Source organism: Penicillium longicatenatum, assembly GCF_028827895.1.
Source record: "Penicillium longicatenatum strain IBT 33135 chromosome Unknown contig_2_segment0_segment0, whole genome shotgun sequence".
NCBI lineage: Eukaryota > Fungi > Ascomycota > Eurotiomycetes > Eurotiales > Aspergillaceae > Penicillium > Penicillium longicatenatum.
Genome location: NW_026643120.1, coordinates 2,328,331 through 2,349,228, shown reverse-complemented (window position 1 = coordinate 2,349,228; position 20,898 = coordinate 2,328,331). Strand labels below are relative to the sequence as shown.

Below are 20,898 nucleotides of genomic sequence, written 5' to 3'. Positions count from 1 at the left end.
GGTATATGATTGATATCTCAGACTACTGCACCTACGATGTAATAATCGTGGATTTGTAGCCAAACATTGTACATGGCCCCGAGACTGCTTACCGAATACGTTACGTCGTTCACTCAGTAGCTAAATTTCATTGCAATGATGATTGTTGGGTTGATATAGAGATATAAGGTACACGTAGATATATTCATATAGCTCATGTCAGACACCCCAATGGACTGTAGTTGCTTTGAAGCAGCAACTAAATGAACATACTACCTACGGTTAGATAGACTTATAGAACGGACATCCTGGCCACGCCATCTGCAGTTTTCAGCTGCACTTTTCGCATCAGGGAGAAGAAATTGAACCATCACGCATGATCGAAGGCAGATAGAAGAAAAAAAAAAGAAAAAGGGACACAAACAAGACATAAATGAGTTTCACTCAAAGACATAGAAATCAAATCAAACCGCTGAGTTCGCCTCGATGCCCCGCCGTCCCCCAGACCCAAACGCGTCCCAATGAGTAAGTGCATAAAAGATTGTTTTTTGGTTTTTTGGTCGGCTGTACTATACAGGGCTCAAGGCCGCAATCCAGAGGGGCAGTTATGAGGCCTTCTCTGAATCATCATGGCCGGCACGCCGCCGCTCAGAGCCCAAGTGAGTTCCGGGGTTAGCGGAAGTGGCTTTTTCGTGACGAGCTTGATCAATGGCGGAGCGCTGGGCGATGCTATCATCGTGACTCTTCCAGATGATGTTGGTGTCGAGCGGGAAGGCGAGCAGACGCTTGATAGTTTCTCTGTCAAATAATAATTAGTTTCATGGCGACTAATAATATAATTTCCAGACGTACCTGATCTTGATGTTCCGCCCCCCATCAATCCGTGTCCATACACTCAACACATCCTCACCACCTCGCACGCTCAGCACGGCACCGCAGACTTCATCCCCAGCCTCGGCAAACTGGTCACCCACCATCGCCAGCAATAGATCTTCCCAGTACCGGTCTGCCACACCTTTCTTCAGTCGCACAATCCACTTGCCGCCGCGCTTATTCGCCTCATCTTCCCAGACAGGCCGAATGCCCTTCTTGAAGATATGGTAGTCCGATACTGTCGGCAGCAGCGACGGCCGCTTGAGATGCGAGTATACAGCCCAGAAGCTCTCTACCGACGATATCGACGCCAGCGGCACCGTCGACTTCTCATAGTCCGAGTACTTGGGTGTGGGCGGGCGGTACCAAACGATCCAAGTCGACTTGAGCGGGTGCTCCCCAGGCCCGGGCATAGAAGCCTGGGCCAGTGTTTTGGCTCGCATAGCCTCCTCCTGCTCTGCGGAAGCATCGCGCTTCTCGCCGGGGGTCTTCACATCTGACTTGGGAGTGCCAAACGAGGCGAATGCACCCGAGCCTAGGCCGAAGGCGGATGAGGCATTGGTGGAGGGGGAAGAGACCCCTGTCGACATTGGGGATACTGCGTTAAAGGGATTGGAACGGCCGTGGGAGCTGTCTGGGCCGAAACGTTTGGATGAGCGGGGCATCTCGACGCGGGCACCGTCCTTGCCGTCGGTTCCGGACATGGACAAAGACAGTTTGGAGGAGCTAATGATAAAAGACACAAAGGAGGTTAGTTATTGGCGGCTCATGAGCATGGTTCAAGAGATATATTGTCCCGCTTACTTTGCTCGACGAGTCCACAGGTTGGCATTATCCATCGCGGCGGGTAAGACTGCCCGAGACACGAGCGGTCATCCGGGAGAAGAGAAGAGCTCGGAGAAGACGACAGGGCACCACAAGAACACAGTTTCTCACAAGTGCGATTAGTGACGTAGACAATAACAGGGTCCTAGATTGGGCGAGAAAAAAAGCAAAGTGGGTGGGATGGCGGCGGAGGATGCGGAGGGAGGTGGCGGGCGGGCGGAGGGTATCTGAAAGCGCAGGGAACTTGACGGCAAGACAAAGACAAAGAAGTTGAGAAGTGGGATATCGTAGGGGAAGTGGAGGGAGCGTTTCGGGGAAGATTCAGAGATAGAGCGGGATATGGTTGGAATTGGGATTGCAAATGGAAGAGTTGGAGACTCGAACGCAGAAGCTCCATCAGAACCAATCAGAAGTGACTTCGGCTGCCGCCCGCACCGTCTATTTTCCCGAACCACCTTTTTAACGGCCACTTTTTTCCTCTTCCTTCTCTTTTTCTTTTCTTCACGCAAGACCACCAACTCAAATCAATGCCCGGAATCTTCATTCTCTACTGCCCGGTCATTTCCGATGAGTGAGTCAAGAGTAAAATGTCGCATCTAAAACCATCATCACGAGGGCTCTTCGGAGCATCCCAGGATTTGTTGATGACCTGATTGACGAGACATTCTCTTTGAATTAGCCCTAGGGTACGTTTTCCATAGAAATCCAAATGATATATCCCTAAATGAAGAAACTCCTTGAGCTCTCTGGTAATCCGAAGTCCCAACCGCCCTTGATGTCTACCAGGCGATTTCGCCGGGGGCTGGTCGGGCGTGAGGTTATTTGGCAAAGTCTGATCACCCCGGGCTTCTTGTTGTTGACAACGTGATGTTTTTGCTGGTCATACACTGATCCGAATACACTAGAAGCATCCATTGGTCTTAACTTGTATCAAGTTGGTTTTTCTCATATACACACGTAGTATGTTTTGGCAAATGCTCTCTCGACCGCGCGAGACGTGCACATTGGCAGCCCATTCTTCTACGAACACGTCTTATTAAAAAAGGATGTGGATGATAGAAATATTTTAAGGTGGGCAATAAATAACAAAAGCAAGCCCAAAATAGTATTTCCCGAATGAATTCCCTGTAAATGCGTCAGCCCCCCCCACACGCCAGATGCCCGATAGAATAAAAGCAAAATATCATCTGGGAGGTCCCGCTTCGTCAGATGTCGCCCGCGCCCTCTTGGGATCACGATCACTCGACGCCTCCGCCTTCCGCTTCTCCCGATCTTTCTGGCTTTGCGCTTGCGCCTCGACACGGCGAGCTTCCTTGCGAAGCGCCTTGGACTCGAACTCGTGCCAATCCCCTTCCATGAACTCCAACCTAGAAACAAGTTAGTTGGCGAAGACTAAGCATGATTGAATATTTGTTTAGTTTGAACTTACTCAGTGGCCTGCTGAGGAGCTGGTTCCTCGGTCAGGAAGTAGGGATGTTGCAATACCTGCTCCGCACTAGGTCGTTTGGCAGGGTCGTACTGGAACACAGACGAGATCAAATCCATCGCGGCAGGAGTCAATATGTCTCGATATGTGTCCTCGAAAGTCCGCTTCTTACGCTCCTGCGGGCGCATCATCTGGAACCATGGCATTTCCACAAAGTCCGCCCACTCAGCCCGAGTTGGAGTACCTAAATAATTGTAGATCTTGTCAAGTTGGCTGATTTCACCCCCGTCGCCGGGGAAAACAGCCTTCTTGGTGAACATCTCCATGCAGACACATGCAGCACTCCACACATCAACAGCAGGGCCGTACCGTGTCTCACCAAGAAGAAGCTCGGGAGGCCGGTACCAGATCGTAATCACGCGATTGGTATAATCCATTTTGTGGCTCTTCGAAAAGAAGCGGGCCAGGCCAAAGTCAGCAAACTTCAACAAACCAGTGTTGCTGATCAGGATGTTAGCAGCCTTGATGTCTCGATGCAACACACCGCGGTGGTGGAGGAAGTTCAACCCTGCAAACATTTGCTTGGCCAAATCCTTCTTGTGCGCTAGGTTGAGTGAAAATTCCGGGTGATTGATAAGACCTGTCAAATCATGCGAGAGATATTCAAAGACCATGAAGCACTCATTTTTCTCAACCATGACTTCCAAAAGACTGACCACGTTGTGACTTCGAAGGTGCTGAAGAAGCTTGATTTCTCGCACGGCTGTGACGGGGAAACCATCTTTTTCGCCCTCCATTCGGATCTTCTTCAAAGCAACTTCACGTTTAGTAAAAACGTGAATTCCTTTGAAGACTTTGCCGTATGTACCTGCACCAATCACAGATTCGTTGCCTGGTTTCCGGTAGTACACTGAGTCGACAGAGGCATAGTGTTCCGGCAAAGATGGGCGTTCTTTATACCGGGTTAGGGTCACCATCCGCTTGGGTGGCTCTCTTGGAGGCTCAGGCGACGCATCCCTACGGCGATCTGGTCGGAAGTCGGGGCGCCGGTCGCCCCTTCGTCGGTCCCGACGCTGATCGAACCGGCGGTCGTCACGATGGTCTCTTGGGTCACGGAAATCTCGCGAGTCGCGGGTATTCCTACGGTCCCGATCCCGTCCACGATCCCGTTCACGGCGATCACCGCGGGGTTCTGGCTTAAATTTCGGTAAAGGTCCGTTGGTTAAGCGATTACGAGGGGATGGTGCATCGGCAGCAGGCGCTCGAGGAGGTGCCTCACGGACTTGCATTCGATGTGCCAGATCTGGCACCGGTTTCGGAGCAGTAGTAGGAGTGGTTTTCGCCTTGAATGCGAAACTGAACTTTCCACCCTTGTCTGCTGGCGTTGAAGCTTTTTGATCACGGTTTGGGAGTGACATATTCCGGGCATCCACTTGACCATCTCCACTCTCTGACACCGGCGGATCTCGGTAGTCATCACGTTGGATATCCCTATTATTTGCGAGGCGGTGATTTTTATCATTCTCGGGGGCGCTGGGTGATTGAGGATCATTGACCGATGATGGGCGAGTAGGCGTCTGGGGACCATGAGAATGCAGTGGCCGAGGACTCTGGTGCCCACCACGGCCACGCGAGGTCCACTGGAAGTTATTGAAACTACCTCTGCCACCGCGATGACCTGGTCCATTATTGTACTGGTGAGGGCCAGAACCAGAGTACCGGCGATCAGGGCCCTGGTTTGCGTGGTTTCCGCGGTAGCCAGAATGACCTCCGCGATAACTACCATAAGACTGAGAGTGGTTGTTTGGTGGACCATCGAATGATTGGTGCATTTGATTGGACTGCCCTGGAGGAGCATTTTGAGAGTAGTAATTATCTGGTCGATAAGGTGAGGAAGGTCTACTTACGACCAATGCAGATTAGTAAGAGCTTGGCAGGAGAGAAGTGACAAGTGATAAAACATTGAGGTGCAACTCACCTAGGAGCGGGATAAGAAGTTTGGTTATTCCAGCCAGCTCGTCCTCCAGATTGTGGAGAAACGGGCGGGGGAGATCCATGATACGAACTAGCCGAAGTAAACTGAGGCGAGGCTGAATATTGCTGAGACTCAATATGCGGCCGAGACCGATGGCGTTGTTTGTTGGGAACATCTGATTGCCGCATCTCATGCTTTAAAGGCGCGCCACGCTGACTGTCATCGAAGCTCGGAATTGGATGGGGTGATGGAGAGCGTCCCAAGTCATCGCCGGCAGACCTGCTTGGTAAGATTGTACTCATTCCCTCATCACCTGGCACATGTTGTGGATGTGGAGATCTTCTCGAACCGGCGGAATGTCGAGATACAGAGCGAGATAGGTAGCGAGAACCTCTGTCGCTATAACCGTCACCACTTGGCGGCCTAGAGCGACGGTCTGGTGACGGAGGATATCCTCGGCCACGCACAGGTGACCTGGATCGGTCCCGGTCTAATCGTGGAATATCGGATCGGCGGCGGTCTTTTCCACGACGATCACCTCGGCCCCGACGAGGAGATCTTCTAGGGCCACCACGCCCTGGAAACCGCCCTCCTCGATTCTTATAAGAGGGGCTGCGATCACGCCGGTCTCCGGGTTTGGTAAATGAAGAGCGGCGTGGGGGAAATTGACCATGTTGGCCACGGGGAGAAGGGCTGCGGGTTCTTTTGCGTTTGGATGGGGGCCCAGATGGGGAGTCATCACGTCGGAAACCTAGGCCTCCGCCGTTCATTGTTCCTGGTGGGTGATTCTTCCAGTCGCCAGATGAAGAAGGCCGATTCTGGGGCGGTCGTCGAGTATCTTGGAACTTTGGGGAAGGGCCAGGGGAGCCACGCGGTGGGGATCGATCGAAGGCAGAGTCACCTGGGTCGAAAGATGAATCTGGGCCGAAGCGGGACATGCGTGTAGACGTAGGTGGCGAGCGAGCAGGATAGTCAAAATGGCGTTCTTTGGGCCTTGATGAACGACCTCGATCACGATGGCGATTTCTACCCCGATCACGATGAGACCCTCGACCTCTACGAGTGTCCCTAAAGTGTGCGTCGCGATCTGGGTCGGCACTCCACTGGTCTCTCAACACCGGACTCCTACGGGACCCAGCCATGAAAACGTCGCCAGCAGCATCTGGCTTTGGCTCTGAGGGATAAATGTTGCGAACCGATCGATGTTGGGGAAGTTGGCAATGTCCGCAAGAAGTCGAAAGGCGCGAGTGGAGCCGGTTTGTTCGTGACCGCGTCGCTCAGGCGGAAGTTCTGATTTGGGGGGAAGAGGATCCCGGATCATTAGTTTTTCCGGCAACAGTGAGGTTGATGAGCAAGGGGATAAAATCGGGCTTTCGAGGTGATGCAGATTGCATCCCCGACTGAATGCAACGAGAATATTGCATCACATTCCCATGGTATGTCTACTTTGTTCTTGTTCACACTGAACCAAGTCAATGCGAAAAGGCGAATGTTGGTGCGGATGTGTGGCCACCCGTGCGGCTCTACAACTGGATCCGTAGCATGCACCGTGCATTAGTCGGGCTGGTCCAGTCCAGTCTGTGTTTTCTGCAACTTTTCTGTTCCTGTATCCCTGAAATCTGTAACTCGAGAAATATAGCCCTTTTCCTGTGTTGTTTCCAAGTAGAGGGTTCAAGATCGTGGCTATGGTCAGTTCTATCGAAGCTCGGTTCGATTTGACGTGCCTTTTTCACTTCTGACGTGTTTTTGCCTCGAGGCAGGATCACACTGAAAATCAAGCGGATCATTCTATCTACGTTCTGCATAAAGCCACATTGGCCACGAGTCGAGTAGTGCTGAGCAGGCTGGTTCAAGGCCGGTTCAGTCAGCCGTTGGTAAGATTCGTCCTTTTGCTCTTGATCCGGTGTTGCTGTAGAGTCCAATCAAGACAGTAGTCACTCAAAACAGTAGCATATTGCCTGTGATATTGTAGGCTGTTTCACCTCTGGCACCATCACCCCCATTATGAGTCGTTAGATTTGAGCGGCAGTCTGACCAGCCACTGGGACGTCATGTTGTTGGTCTCAAATAAGGACAAGAAATCCAACATACGCTGCAGCGTCGCACCGGTCGTGGTTTACAGCAGATAGACAAAAAAGTATATCTACCCGAAAAACATACCCCATCTGGTTATAGCAGATCGGATGTATTTGACAAGGGAACCCCGTCCCCTAGTCCCATCAACAATTGCTTCCAAACATTCTCAAACATCAAATTCCCGGGAAAGCCAGCTATGTGTGCACCGCAGGGTTGAGTTTCAGGAAGACTAGCAGAGCAACCCTGGGATATGGGGAGCATGGAAATTGGCGGAGGTGAGGAGCACTGGGCACCCCGCACCAGAGTTGCGAGCAAGCGAAGTCAGTCGAGTACTTTTGACAACAACATGAGCAGTCCACCGAGTGGTTGTGAAGAAAGAACATCTAGCAGGCCAGTCCGCGGTCACTCCCTTCCTAACCTCGCTGTGTCTCATATAAGAACGAAAATGAAATCCGACTGTTGGCCTAATATTTTGGAGGGTGGGGGAATTATATGTTATCAAGGCTTCTGATGGTTGACTGTGTTGCTGAATCCATTGCTTTGGTCCTGGTTCTCACCCTGGGACCGTGGGACCGTGCGGGATGAGTTGACATCGTGCGGCTTAATACTCCGATTGCACCAAGTAGATAGAGAAGAGTGTGGAATTAAACGAATATTCATCAGGCCATAAGGACAGTATTCTGAGGTAATTCACTCAGAACTTCAATCAAGGCAAGCCGATGGGGGGAAGTGGGACATGAAAGTGGTGTTGATGTCACGTCAGGCTGAGGTTGCGGGAGGGACTTTGATCATGTGTCATGTGATCTATCACGTGGATTGGATATTGTGTAATGCCACTTAAATGTACATTGTAGGCGCAAGTGTCCACGGGGGATCAGGTATCGCTGAAGCAACAAAAATAAGAAGACAGATAGAGAAAGAGACTCAAAGTCCGTTCATATAACTCACCCAGGCGGAACTGTTATGGGGAAATCAAATTGTTAAAACCCTGATGATCCGCAGTTCATTCTTGTGGCTAAATACACAATGCTAAAAACTATTGAACCCCCCCCCATCTGAGTGATCTTTTCACCTGCATGAATCTTTGTTGTCACTTCCTTGCCGTCCTTCTTGCCAGATGACAAGATTCCTTTGTCCTCCGAGAACATCAGAATCTCATCGTGTCAATTACCATGATCATCATTTGAGATCGTCAATGGGCACTAATCTTCAGTTCTCCTCAGTCTCACCTCCGTCTGTATTTCTTACCTGCCGAACTAGTCGGTTCGATTGACGTCTTCGCCATCCGGTAAGTGCGGAGTAGTACCGTCAGAGTCATTCATAACAACGTCATTGTCAGTTGTTGGCTGGGTCTCATCGGAGGGAGTAGTCTGTGCACCTCGCAAACGAGTTGGATACCCGTTTTGCATGTCAAAAGGTAAGGGGTCAAGGCGACCAATGAAACGCGCGGGCGGTATGTAGGGGATAATAGCTGCACCAGTACCTCGCTGCACTCTGATCAAGACGGGGCCACTGGCTCTCGGAGGGCCTCCATGCAACAGCCGTTGCTGAGTGAGATAGCTATCCATAGGAACTACTTCGTCGGGAGGAATACCAGCGACGAGCTGCTGCCGGATCAGGTATGCCTGAAGACTATCGCTCTCGGTGTAAAGCTGGACTAGTCTGGATGGAAGGCGAGATCCACGGTTATCGAGCCCCGCTACTGCAAGTTGAGTATCCTGATCCTCGATGGCTTGGAGCATAACATCAAAGTCATTGTCAGCTGTCTGGGTCGTTCTATTTAAGCGTGTAGGGCGTTGGGTTGCAGCTTGAGAGTCAGTAAGCCGGGCTAAGGACTGACCCGAAAACGAAGGGCCCGGATGCAAAGGGACCTGAGCAAATGGACTTCGGTGATCCCAATAACCTTGGTGTCTGAAAATAGCAACACCAGCTTGGTCACGGTGCTCAGTCAAAGCTCGTGAGTTAGTCAACTGTTCGCGAATTTCAACACTCACAGGGTCATTCAGGTCGAGGAAAGGACCCTGTGTATGATTCTGCGGGTTTAGAATGCAAGGCTGCGTATTACGAGCTTGAATGACCCGGGTAATCACTGCTCGCAGGGCATCAGCCTGGCGTTGGGCGTCCATTGCTTGACCAGGATTGACGACACGGCTTAGGCCATGGACGGACTCAATATTGGTATCAAAATTGGCATTGGCTTGAGTTCCATGATTTGGATTTACATGGTGCGCAGCAAGCGACTGGTTTCTCGCCGATATCTGATAATAAGCCTGGTAGGCGGCGGCCAGAGTACTCGTGCGAGGATTGGTAGTAGCAACTGAAGCAACACGTTGATCGTTGATTCTCAGACTGGCGGGTGCAGTAGGAAAGGCCGAGCTTGCTACAGTGTTCATCTGAACTGGGTGCAGGTTCTGAACAGCCTGCAAATTTGTATTGGCGTCGGCATTCCCACTGTTTGGACCACTCGTGGAATTTACAATAGTGCTCACATTTGGTACAAAATTATTCACTGCCTGGGAGGCCTGATCAAGGCCTGTACCCAAATTCCCTTGGTTGACTGAATGGTCAGTCTGAGAATTGTGGCTCTGGAAGTTGGCAGTGCGACCATTCGAGATTCCATCCATAGTGGTCCCACTGGGGTCAATTCGACGGCCTGGTAGGATGAACTGATCAGGACTGGTGCTCTGAGTACCAACTCCGGTCATGACGCTTCCATGTTGCAGATTATTTGAGGAGACGGAGGCAGAGGCAGATGAAGATGCCCCTTGCGTAGAAGCGAGGGTGGTGACGTTAGCTTGGGGAATTGCAATTTGAGAAGTTGCAGCAGAAGGATTGGTGGGCTGAACAAGAATATTGTGAGAAGTGGCATTGAAATTTATGGCCGTGGGGAAGACAGAGGCTACAGTCGACGTGTACTGAGTGGCAATAGCCTGGGCATCATTAGCATGGAGAGTTGGAGTCGAGGTGTTGACATTTTGTCCATTGACGACATGAACACTGGGACTCTGAGGAGAAGCATTTGGAACCTCGATGTCCTCAGCCTCTGACGTCTCGAGATGCTCCCTTTCAGCATCGAACGCATCCATGTTAATATTGTGAAACTGTAACTCATATGGCTCGTCAGTACCAAGATCTAAAATGTTATGCTCAAATATCTGCGACCTTCGGTAGAGTTCGCGTTGACACAATAGCCTATGGGGTACAATGTGCTGGAAAAATCGTTGTCTCGGCTTTCAATACGGCTGTGAATGATCTCAAGTATTGATATGTGACTAACCTTTGATCTGGAACTGTTTCAAATGTCTGCGGAAATGGAAACGACGGGATGATTTCTCTAGCTGCCTCTACAGAAGCCACAAATAAACAATGGGATGTCTCTGTTGTATCAACAACAATTCACAGATGGGTTAGAGATAATTTTCCTAGAAGAATTGTGTGTTGGTGGCCACTTTGGGCTGGACCCTTTCAGAAGTAGGGACGAATTTAACGGTTGCTCACAGAAGCGGGTACGAGATCAGCCAGCTTGTGGCAAAGGAAATATCCATTGAACGAGGGTAGAAGTAGAGAGGTCAAGAGGAGAGGATTAGACGCGTCCAAAACATCAATAAGAAGCCCAGTGGATTTGAACGCTAGTCTAGAAGCGGATATCATTCACTACAGGAGGCCATTTACTTGTCCACAGCCACGAGGACAAAACAGTGCATGAAGCGTTCGGCCTCTCCTAGGTCCTTATAATCCATCATTTACATTTTTTTCCTTGCCTGAGTCATAATGATCAACCTGAAGAGCTGACCTGCTTGTGAAAGACACATTCTTACAAGAGTTACCCCGGAAGTCATTACGGACATGTCTCCCGAGCTCGTCCCTTAGTCCTATGTATCAGAAAGAAGATATATAGGTCTAGCATCTACAATACATGACGTTTTCCGAGTAATTGTACTTTGGCAAGTGTAGATCTTAGCTGCAGTTCTAAAATCCATGGGCATCTTCATATATCTCTCCGAATGGTGCACTTACTTCTCAATCTGCTTGTGGGTCTTCCCCGCGTCAAATATTCGAGGGCCCCATGTTTGGATGCATTACCTTGCCACACCCTATTGTAAGGTCGTATCTCTCCGAAAGTTGGTCCATCAAAATGACGGTGTGAAGCCATAATCGCTTAAATCGTGAATTGGACAGAAAAGGTGGGTGGCGTGGTGAGAAGAACTCCTGATGATCTAAGCTGGACCACAAAGAAAAGAGGTTGGTTTAGTGAGGCGAGCCCCAGGCTCCATATTTACTAGACGGCCAATTCATTGCTCTGTCATATCCTCAAATGTAACCAAAGCAGTAGGTGGCGGCCAGTTACTTACTCATAATTCTATATTGCAGTGACGGAAGCCTTTGTTCGGAGAAAAGGCGCCTGGAAATAGCACAGGAATCTTTGCCAAGTAGTGAGTTCACCTTCATCGTCTACAATTGTCTAGTGAGGGCACAAAGTATAAGCATCTGAGTGTCCTCTGGTAATCATCGTGGGTAATGGAGGTTTACTTCAAATTAACATTCCAAGCAGCCTTAGCATCCGACTTGTACGGTTTAGTTCTTAGCTTGATGTGCGCGAAGTTATATACATTATCGATGATGTTAGCCTAGTTTCCCAATGCTTCACCCAAACATACCTACTAGGTACCTTGATATCGCTGTACAGATGTTTACTTCTCGGGATGGTTAATATCTTGGGAAATATCTACCTACACTATGATCTCCATGATGGAAGAATAGATTGAGTCGTACATAGCATTCCATATATGAACAGGGTACACAAATGGATACAAAAAACCTGGCTATACAGCCTGATTATCAAAGATTTTGAGTACATGAATGAAAACGTCAAGTGTTGAAACAGCCTGGCCAACGGCGCCAAAAGGGGTTGAGTCTCCAATAGCAAACCCCCAATAGATGAAAAAACCACAAAGCCCATCATCTGGGCGGGAAAATGTTGAAACATCATGAAGTCGAAGAGAGATTTTCATCCTTGAAGTGGAACGTAAAACCCAGCAACATAAAGTAATCATGATCTTAAACCCTGGAATGGGTCTAGACGAGTGCCAAGTGGGCAAGGTGTTGAAAAGCAGCCTGGATATGTGGGATCCAGTGATGCTGCCGGTGGTATATGCAAGAACCAAAATAACGTGGAGAAGAAGAGGAAAGGAAGAAGAAAAACAGAACCAAATTCCCGCTAGAGCCTCATGCTCAAAATATAAGAAAAGCCAGCATTAAATAAACCTGTTGAAAGGTCACACCCCAAACTCCAAGATCGTAACTAGGAATCCAAACTTTTATAAAGCCGGAAGCATATGGCACAGATAAAGAGTAGGGGAAATTTATCGTCGATTCAGGAGCGTCAAGAACTCCTCTCTGGTTTTAGCACTTGACCGCATGCATCCTAGCATGCAGCTTGTGGTGGTAGTGCTGCCAACCTTCTGCACGCCACGCATAACCATGCAAAGGTGGGAGGATTCCATGACAACACCAACACCACGAGGCTTCAGCACTTCTGAAATAGCCAAAGCCACTTGTTTGGTCAAGCGCTCTTGAACCTGGAGTCTGCGGGAGAACATCTCAGCCAGGCGGGCCAATTTCGAAAGTCCCAGGACACGGCGATCCGGGATGTAGCCGATATGCATCTGCCCCACATCGTCAGCACTACTATTCGCCACGCACATATGCAAGTAATAAGTAATCGTACCTTTCCAGTAAAGGGGACCATGTGGTGTTCACACAGGGAGAACACATCAATGTCCTTGACAATGACTAGTTCATCATGATCTTCGTGGAAAACAGCCCCATTGACTAGGTCCCGCACATTCTCCTCGTATCCTTTGGTAAAGTATAGCATAGCTTTGGCGTAGCGCTCGGGGGTCTCGCGAAGGCCTTCGCGTTCGGGATCTTCCCCAACGCACTCCAAAATTGTCCGTACGGCACCTGCAAGCTTCTTCACACGTTCTTCATTTTCTTCCGGGGTCGACTCCAACCGCTGCCGAGTTCCAGGGCCTATGAAGCAAAGTACATTTAGCAATAAGTAGGGCATTGCAGATTGAAACACTTACAGGGCCAGCTAAGCCCATCGAAATCAATCGGGGGGTTCAATGTGTAGGGGCTGGCGGGGCGGGATGCCGTCGCCGGCGGGGTCAATGGCCCGGCCGCATCCCGGGGATCGCGGGGAGGGTCATTCAAGGTCGGTCTTCCACTGAGTGGCTGTTAGAAGATCCGGAAAATGGATTTGTATTGAAAAGACTGGACTGGACACATACCGGATGGCCAGAGTACCGTGGGTAGCCCCCTCTTCGCGGGCAGTAGCATCATCAGGTGGGGCAGGCTGAACATCCTCAACATCAAACCCCAATCCCGCAGGAACTCGGGGGGCAAAGGAGGAGCGGATAGATGTATTGAGGCTCTCGCGCTCACGGGCATCACGCGTTCGGTTTCCAGACCCAGAGCTTGAGGATGATTGCAAGGGAGAGCTGCCGTTCAACATGTGGGACGGAATAGCAGACGGCTTAGACGGGGGCGATCCTGAACCCATTGTGAATGAAATTGGGTTTTGACAGGGATTGTGTGGTGAGATAGCGATATTGGTAGGTAGTCACTTGGGCCAAAGTCGATTCTTAGGGAAGAAAAAAATTGACTTTGAACATCCCAGTATCAGGTCAGCATCGGCATGGATGACTCTACTTTTTTTTTGGGGCAACAGCCATCCGAGAGCACGCTAAGCCGCTTTCACAGAATAGCCCCTCATTTTCCTGTACACCGCCTTGGGAGCTCACCAATCAACAGCTCCATATGCTTGTCCGCGGAAGACCGTTAAACTAGGCTCGGAGTCCGATAACGATAATGCGACTTAGGACGCCAAATAGAACGATTAAGCACCTATTCTGGGGATGCAAAAAATAGCATGTAATATGTTTACACAACTAGAGCCTGGAGGCACAGAGATAGAAAGCTAAAACCCTATATTTGACTGTGGGCAACTAATATTTTTTTGGCGAGCCGTACCTAGTAGTAACTAGTCTAGGAGGGGTATAGGGTCGGAATTCAAATACGTGATAAAGGATCAGCTGTGATTATCTGCATGACCCCACCCTGTTATACATCAGGAGCGACCTCGGAGAATTATTTTGCGAGAAGCGGAGTTTCCTTATTTTTACATCGGAGATTACAAGCAATTTAGTGTCGGTGTTTTTCAATTGCTCCTTATTACATGATCCTATGTTTCGCCGGTAACAGGGTAAAAGCATTTGGTAAATAACTCAAGAAAGAAGACGAGCGAACCAACTATAATCATGCCTCCAGTTCTTCAGTTGGTACATCTTCCAAGTCCTTGCCCACAATGGCGTCAGCCACCTTCCACACCTGGAGGAGGTTGTCTTCGGCCGCTGAGCACAGCACCCACGGGTCGCTGAGGTTCCAGCTGAAGTCGGAGAGACGGTTGGTATGACCACCATGCATGAACAGACTAAAATGAGAAGAAAAACCATATTAGTTAAGCGGAATCGAATGCGAAAACAATCATATGGAACATACAGCTCGGGAGGACCGTCCTGCGCGTCCTCAGGGGTCTGTTCCTCGCCGGCACGGCTGAGATCCCAGAACATAATCTTACGGTCGTAGCTGGAGCTGGCCAGAACAGACTCCTCAAAGGGATGCCACGAGATCGACTGCACAGAATCCGTGTGACCTTCCAAGGAATGCAGCTTGGTTTTGAGGTTTCGGAGATCCCACAAACCAATGGTCTTGTCTGCAGACCCGGTGGCCAGGATCGTCTCTGCCGCCGGGTTGAAGGAGATGGAATTAATAGCATCGCGGTGCTGGCCCTCCGCCGATGCGGCTGCGCGGGTAGAGTCAGCAGAGCGAATATCAAGGATCTGGAGAGTAATATCATCGGAAACAGTTCCAATGAGAGATGAGTGGAGAGGGTGGTGCTGAACGTCGTTCACAATGGAAGAGTGGTGGGTGTAGGTGCGGGTCGGCCGGACGGCCTTGTTGCCCTTGGTGTAAGTTGTAAGGTCCCTACGTAGTTGTGGTAAGTGCCCCATCCCGACATCCATGAGAGGTTATTGACATACCAGAGCCGGACGGTCTTGTCCTCACTACCAGTAGCAAGGTGGCCGGCTTCATGTGGGTTCCAGCTTAGTCCAAAACCCTCTGCTTCATGTCCCAAGAGCTCCATTTGAGGGTTCACAGTGCCAGTGGGCTGGCTGGGGTGCTTTGAACGGTCCCAGATCATTACTCGACCATCGGTACACATGGTCGCAATAATATTGGGGTTCTGGGGTTGGTACCGAGCCTTGTTAACCTCCCCTTTGTGGTCGATCTTCTGAGCAATGTTGAATTTGATTTCCATCTGGGGCTTCTTGGGCCCACCACCATAGCCACCAATCTCCCCCCGCTCCTCATCATAATCTTCTGGGTTCGGAGCATTGGGATTGGGAAGTTGGATGTGGGCGATTTGAAGGTAGTTCTGCGCATCACCGGCTGTGTGGGTGCCGATGAGCAGGCGATGGGTTGAATAGGGCTTATCGGGAACTCTGGACCACGTATCAGCTTTGAGCCGGACTTGGATTAAAGGGAAGCTTTAGAAGACTCACTCTTGCTTGTCTGGAAGCCACTGGGTTGTGAGGGTGGGCCATTCCAAAGCTGTACTCAAGATCATATCATACAGGAATGGCGCGTTCTTCTTCCATGTCTTGTATTCTGAGTGAATAGTCGAGTTAGCCATGCTTGGATTCCATAGGCGCGAGTTGACAGCAGGATTGGTGTAGACGATTGATAAGTAGAATAGCGCATACCTTCATTGATGATCTTCTCATTGTTGTGCTCGCTTTCCTTCTCCTGTTGCTCCTCCACAGCTTCTGTGCACAGTTAGATTGGATTTGCAGGTAATATCCCAGTCTGACAAACTTACGGTTCTCATCCTCATAGGGGTCCATTGTGGCGAACAATTCTATGCTTCAGAGGGTAATGCGACCAAGCAACTGTTTGGGATGATGAGGTTTCAAAAAAAAAGAAGTTTAAGCAGAGAAGCAGAGAAGGGCGATTGCAAACGCGAACCCGCGTTAATGGGCAGCGGCAGGCGCTAGTCCCAAAGTGGGAGGGGTCTCTTGGCAATGACTCGAGCTTGCTTAACGCCCAACTTCTGCAACTTTCCACTTTTCGTGTCTCCCATTGCTTAAATCTCCACTGTGTTTCGCTTCTGCGGGATCTCTGGCGTTGACCTTGGTTTTTACTTTCTCATTAGTTACGAGATTACGGATTTACATATTGAATGATTCCCCGCTGATCAATACTCCGATTTCTGTGACGCATCCACATCCTTCCACCCCAACTCTTACGGCAACCCACCCCGCGCCGCTTGATTCTCATCAATTCCTTCTCCGTCTTTTTTTCCTTTTTCCCCCTCTACCAGACACCACAAGCCACTATGGGTGTTCCGAAGTTCTTCCGCTGGCTCAGTGAGCGGTATCCCGCCATCTCCATGCTGATCAAGGAGAGCCGTATCCCCGAATTTGACAGCTTATACCTGGACATGAACGGTATTATTCACAACTGTACACACAGCGACAGTGACTCCCCGACATTCCGTATGTCGGAGGAACAAATGTTTATTGCCATCTTCAATTATATCGAGCACCTGTTTGGAAAGATCAAGCCACAGAAGCTGTTCTTCATGGCTGTTGACGGTGTCGCACCTCGAGCTAAAATGAATCAGCAACGTGCGCGCCGCTTCCGAACCGCGCTGGATGCTGAAAATGCGAAGGAGAAGGCACTCGCGCAAGGAATGGAAATGCCGAAAGAAGACCCATTCGACAGTAATTGCATTACACCCGGTACCGGCTTCATGGCAAGGCTGACGCAACAACTGAAATATTTTATCAACAAAAAGATTTCAGAGGATTCAGATTGGCAAGGCGTGGAGATTGTGCTCTCGGGCCATGAGGTCCCTGGAGAAGGTGAGCACAAGATCATGGAATACATTCGTCAAGCGAAAGCGCAGCCGGGCTACCATCCAAACGTGCGGCACTGTCTATATGGCCTGGATGCGGATTTGATCATGTTGGGTCTTCTCAGCCATGACCCCCACTTCTGTCTTCTCCGAGAGGAGGTGACATTTGGCCGCCAGACTCAGAAGAAGCCTAAGGAACTCGAGCATCAGAATTTCTATCTTTTGCATCTTAGCATGGTTCGGGAGTACCTGGAATTGGAGTTTCAAGAATTAGAGAAAGATGGGGCTCTGGACTTCCCATTTGATATGGAGCGAGTTATTGATGATTTCATTCTCATGGCATTTTTCGTTGGAAATGATTTCTTGCCCAATCTGCCAAATCTGCACATCAACGAGGGTGCATTGGCGCTCATGTTCAAGATCTACAAGGAAGTCTTACCCAAGATGGGTGGCTACATCAACGAGGCAGGTACCATCAATGTGGAGCGGCTCGGCAAACTCATCGATGCGATGAGCGTATTCGAGCATCGGTTCTTCGAGGCTGAAAACTCCGATGCGCAATGGATCAAATCAAAAAAGAATGATGGTTCGCTCGAACTGGAGAGGAAGCCCAAGGAATTGACGATCACCTCGTCCCAGAAAGACATTCTCAAGAAGGTAAAGCAGTACGTCTTGAACCGATCTGGCAAGGGAACTGAAGCGAAACCTTTGGATTTCCCATCCACCCTACCGGCCCGCGATCGAAGCTTTATCGAAAAGCTTGCAGACCAACTTCGAGTTCCATGGTCCACCACGGAAAATGAGCACGGTGATCGATTCATGAGACTTCAGCTACCTGAGCCCGAGCACGATGACAGCGATGAGGAGGACAATGAAGATGAGGAGGCCACTCTGGCCATCCAGCGTATCATTCGGAAGTATGAGAAGGCCAAAATCCAAGATATGACCCCTGAGGAGGCGCAAGAGGCGGCAGAGAAGAAGTATGATGAAAAGTTCTATGAGTGGAGAGATAATTATTATCGCTCCAAGTTTGGATGGGGACTTGACAATGAAGAAGAGTTGAAAAAGCTTGCAGAGAACTATGTGCAAGGTCTACAATGGGTTCTGTTCTATTACTATCGGGGTATCGCATCGTGGTCCTGGTTCTTCCGGTATCACTATGCCCCCATGATCTCTGGTTAGTTTTATGGATTCTGCTTTTATTTGGTCCTTTCTTATTGACGGGGAGAACAGATGTGACGAAGGGACTAGGCGTGGATATGAATTTCCGACTGGGTCAGCCCTTCCGGCCTTTCGAGCAGTTGATGGGCGTGCTGCCAGATCGCAGTAAGAAGATCGTGCCCACTGCCTACTGGGAGCTTATGACTTCCTCGGAATCACCTATTATCGATTTTTACCCTCGTGATTTCGATCTTGACATGAATGGGAAAAAGATGGAGTGGGAAGCTGTGGTCAAAATTCCTTTTATTGACGAGAAACGGCTCCTGGACGCAATGAAAACACGAGACCAGCTCCTGAGCCCCGATGAGAAAGCTCGCAACGGCTTCGGAGCTAGTTTGAAATTCACCTTCTCGCCTGATGTCAACTTCATATATCCTTCTTCCATGCCTGGCGTCTTCCCCGATGTTCCCAACTGCCGCTGTATCGAGAATACATTTGAGTTGCCCACTATGGATGGATTGATCCCATACCACGGACTAATGGACGGCGTGCAACTGGGTGATGCTGCCCTAGCCGGTTTCCCAAGCCTGAAGACGCTACCGCGCGTCGGACAATTGGGCTTCCATGGAGTCTGTGTTTTCCAACAAGAAAGTCGCAACGAAAGCCAAGTCATCACCCTTCTCGACCCCTCAAGTCGGACCAACATTGAATTAGCTAAGAAAAAGCTTGGGCAACGAGTCCATGTTGGGTACCCTTTCTTACAAGAAGCCCTGGTCGTTCGTGTATCAGACGAGCTGTTTGACTACATCCTCCCACCGGGTGAGCAGCACGCGGTCCAGATCCCGCACACTCCTCAACAGATTGAGCAGTGGAAGAAGAAAGCCGACAAGATTGAGAGCACCTACAGCAAGCGGCTCGGTATCATTATTGGAGGTGTCGAGTCTTTAGTCCACATTCAACTGTTAAAGGGTATGATCAAGACCGATGATGGTGCCACCATTAAGGAGTTCGCGGATATCCCCGGACAGGAAACCGACTACGCCCTGCAAGTGGTTGTTGACAACGTTGTCAACCCTGACCAGCGTTTCATTGAGCGGAAGGCTCTGCCAATCGAAGAAGAGTTCCCGGCGAACTCTCGTTGCTTTTTCTTAGGTGACTTTAACTACGGCCGACCTGTTCATGTGACTGGCCACTCTGATGGAAAGGTGAATGGTTTGGTTGCAGCAGTGAAAGGCAAAGAGCCAGAATTTGGAAGACAACGTGTTGCGGAGGCTGAGCGATCGTGCCCCTACATGCCTTCCTACGCTATTGCACGAAGCCTCCGTCTCAATCCCCTGGTACTTGCCAAGATCACTTCCTCCTTCTCTGTGGACGTAGAGGGCCAGCGTGTCAATCTGGGTCTCAACCTTAAGTTCGAAGCTCGCAAACAGAAGGTTCTTGGATACTCTCGCCGTGGTCAATCTGGCTGGGAATTTAGCCAGAAAGCAGTCAACCTGCTCCAGCAGTATATGATCACCTTCCCCGAGTTCATCGCTGGAATCCAGCGCAATCCTCAGAACGACCGCTATTCGCCTACCGATTTCTACCCGGAGGAAATTGCCCTTGTGAAGATCAAGGAGATTCGCGATTGGTTGAAAGCGATCGAGGCTAAAGACTTTGCTAGAGTTCCTCTTGAGGCGGAGCAACTTGACTCCGATATTGTCCTTCTCATCCAAAAGGATGCCGACGAACTAACTCAATCGCTCCCTGAGATGCAACCCAAGAAGGTTCGCGGTGTCCCAAGAGGCGCCCTGCTTCGGCCCGAGGACGTCGAGCATCGTCTTGGCAGCCAAACTTTCAAGCTCGGTGATCGGGTCGTGTACGCCCAGAATTCCGGAAAGGTCCCAATTGCCACCCGGGGTACGGTGGTTGGTCTTACCAGGACCCCGCTGACCATTCTCCTTGATGTGGTCTTTGATGTCTCTTTTATGAGCGGCACAGATCTTGGCAAGCGCTGCTCTCCATTCCGTGGCCAGACAGTCCCTGCGTCTTCTGTCCTGAATCTGTCCTACCGGCAATTGGTCACCAGCTCTCGCGCCGCAACAAGTCAGCAAACCCCACAGGAACCCACCCCTCTGACGGTTGCCGGATATGGTGCGCCCTTGGGCCCTAACGGACAGGGGCAACTAAAGAATGCACCCGCTCCTGCGCCCCTGAGGGGTTCCTTTAAGGGTGCTGTTTCTGGAAACAATGCTCCTCGTGGACGTGGTGGTCTCGGCAATGGCCAGCCCACTACGCTGCCCTTCCGGCCTCATGTCAATGGGGGTCCCCCGCGTGGCCCGCGTGGCCGAGGCGCTCCCACCAACGGCAACCGCGGAGGTAGAGGCGGTAGAGCTGGCTATGTCTCCGTTGAAAACGGTGATCCTAGCGAAGGCATCGTCCAAAACAATCCCAATTTCCGGCCGCAGAGCTACAACCAAGTTCCGCCACCCCCGGGAGTGGATCAACGACGCGGTCGTGGACGTGGCCGGGGCAATGGATTCCGCGGCCGTGGCCGTGGAGGAGGCCCTGCTGCTGTGACCGAACAGTAATCTGAGCTACTTTGCTCCCATGTGCGATAAT

General features: G+C 50.4%; 6 protein-coding genes across 6 annotated transcripts; 1 reads left to right on the top strand and 5 right to left on the bottom strand.

The window, feature by feature from the left end:
* Window positions 1-584: 584 nt before the first annotated feature.
* On the bottom strand, window positions 585-1,691 carry N7484_003396 (eukaryotic translation initiation factor 4E; the record flags this gene model as incomplete). Its single annotated transcript, XM_057113816.1, has 3 exons — window positions 585-777; window positions 832-1,578; window positions 1,657-1,691. 3 exons carry the CDS (start codon window positions 1,689-1,691, stop codon window positions 585-587), a joined length of 975 nt encoding a protein of 324 aa, XP_056973956.1.
* Window positions 1,692-2,860: 1,169 nt separating this feature from the next.
* Window positions 2,861-6,220, bottom strand: N7484_003395 (putative protein kinase; the record flags this gene model as incomplete). Its single annotated transcript, XM_057113815.1, has 3 exons — window positions 2,861-3,044; window positions 3,107-5,002; window positions 5,082-6,220. The coding sequence occupies 3 exons, from the start codon at window positions 6,218-6,220 to the stop codon at window positions 2,861-2,863; spliced, it is 3,219 nt and encodes a 1,072-aa protein (XP_056973955.1).
* Window positions 6,221-8,410: 2,190 nt separating this feature from the next.
* Window positions 8,411-10,240, bottom strand: N7484_003394 (uncharacterized protein; the record flags this gene model as incomplete). Its single annotated transcript, XM_057113814.1, has 1 exon — window positions 8,411-10,240. One exon carries the CDS (start codon window positions 10,238-10,240, stop codon window positions 8,411-8,413), a length of 1,830 nt encoding a protein of 609 aa, XP_056973954.1.
* A 2,277-nt stretch (window positions 10,241-12,517) lies between these two features.
* N7484_003393 (GTP cyclohydrolase I) lies at window positions 12,518-13,719 on the bottom strand (the record flags this gene model as incomplete). The annotated part of the gene is made up of 4 exons (XM_057113813.1): window positions 12,518-12,820; window positions 12,883-13,187; window positions 13,244-13,383; window positions 13,448-13,719. 4 exons carry the CDS (start codon window positions 13,717-13,719, stop codon window positions 12,518-12,520), a joined length of 1,020 nt encoding a protein of 339 aa, XP_056973953.1.
* A 755-nt stretch (window positions 13,720-14,474) lies between these two features.
* On the bottom strand, window positions 14,475-16,123 carry N7484_003392 (WD repeat RBAP46/RBAP48/MSI1 family protein; the record flags this gene model as incomplete). The annotated part of the gene is made up of 6 exons (XM_057113812.1): window positions 14,475-14,649; window positions 14,718-15,203; window positions 15,260-15,721; window positions 15,782-15,887; window positions 15,983-16,045; window positions 16,099-16,123. 6 exons carry the CDS (start codon window positions 16,121-16,123, stop codon window positions 14,475-14,477), a joined length of 1,317 nt encoding a protein of 438 aa, XP_056973952.1.
* Window positions 16,124-16,614: 491 nt separating this feature from the next.
* Window positions 16,615-20,867, top strand: N7484_003391 (chromatin-binding exonuclease XRN1; the record flags this gene model as incomplete). The annotated part of the gene is made up of 2 exons (XM_057113811.1): window positions 16,615-18,313; window positions 18,370-20,867. The coding sequence occupies 2 exons, from the start codon at window positions 16,615-16,617 to the stop codon at window positions 20,865-20,867; spliced, it is 4,197 nt and encodes a 1,398-aa protein (XP_056973951.1).
* Window positions 20,868-20,898: the final 31 nt, after the last annotated feature.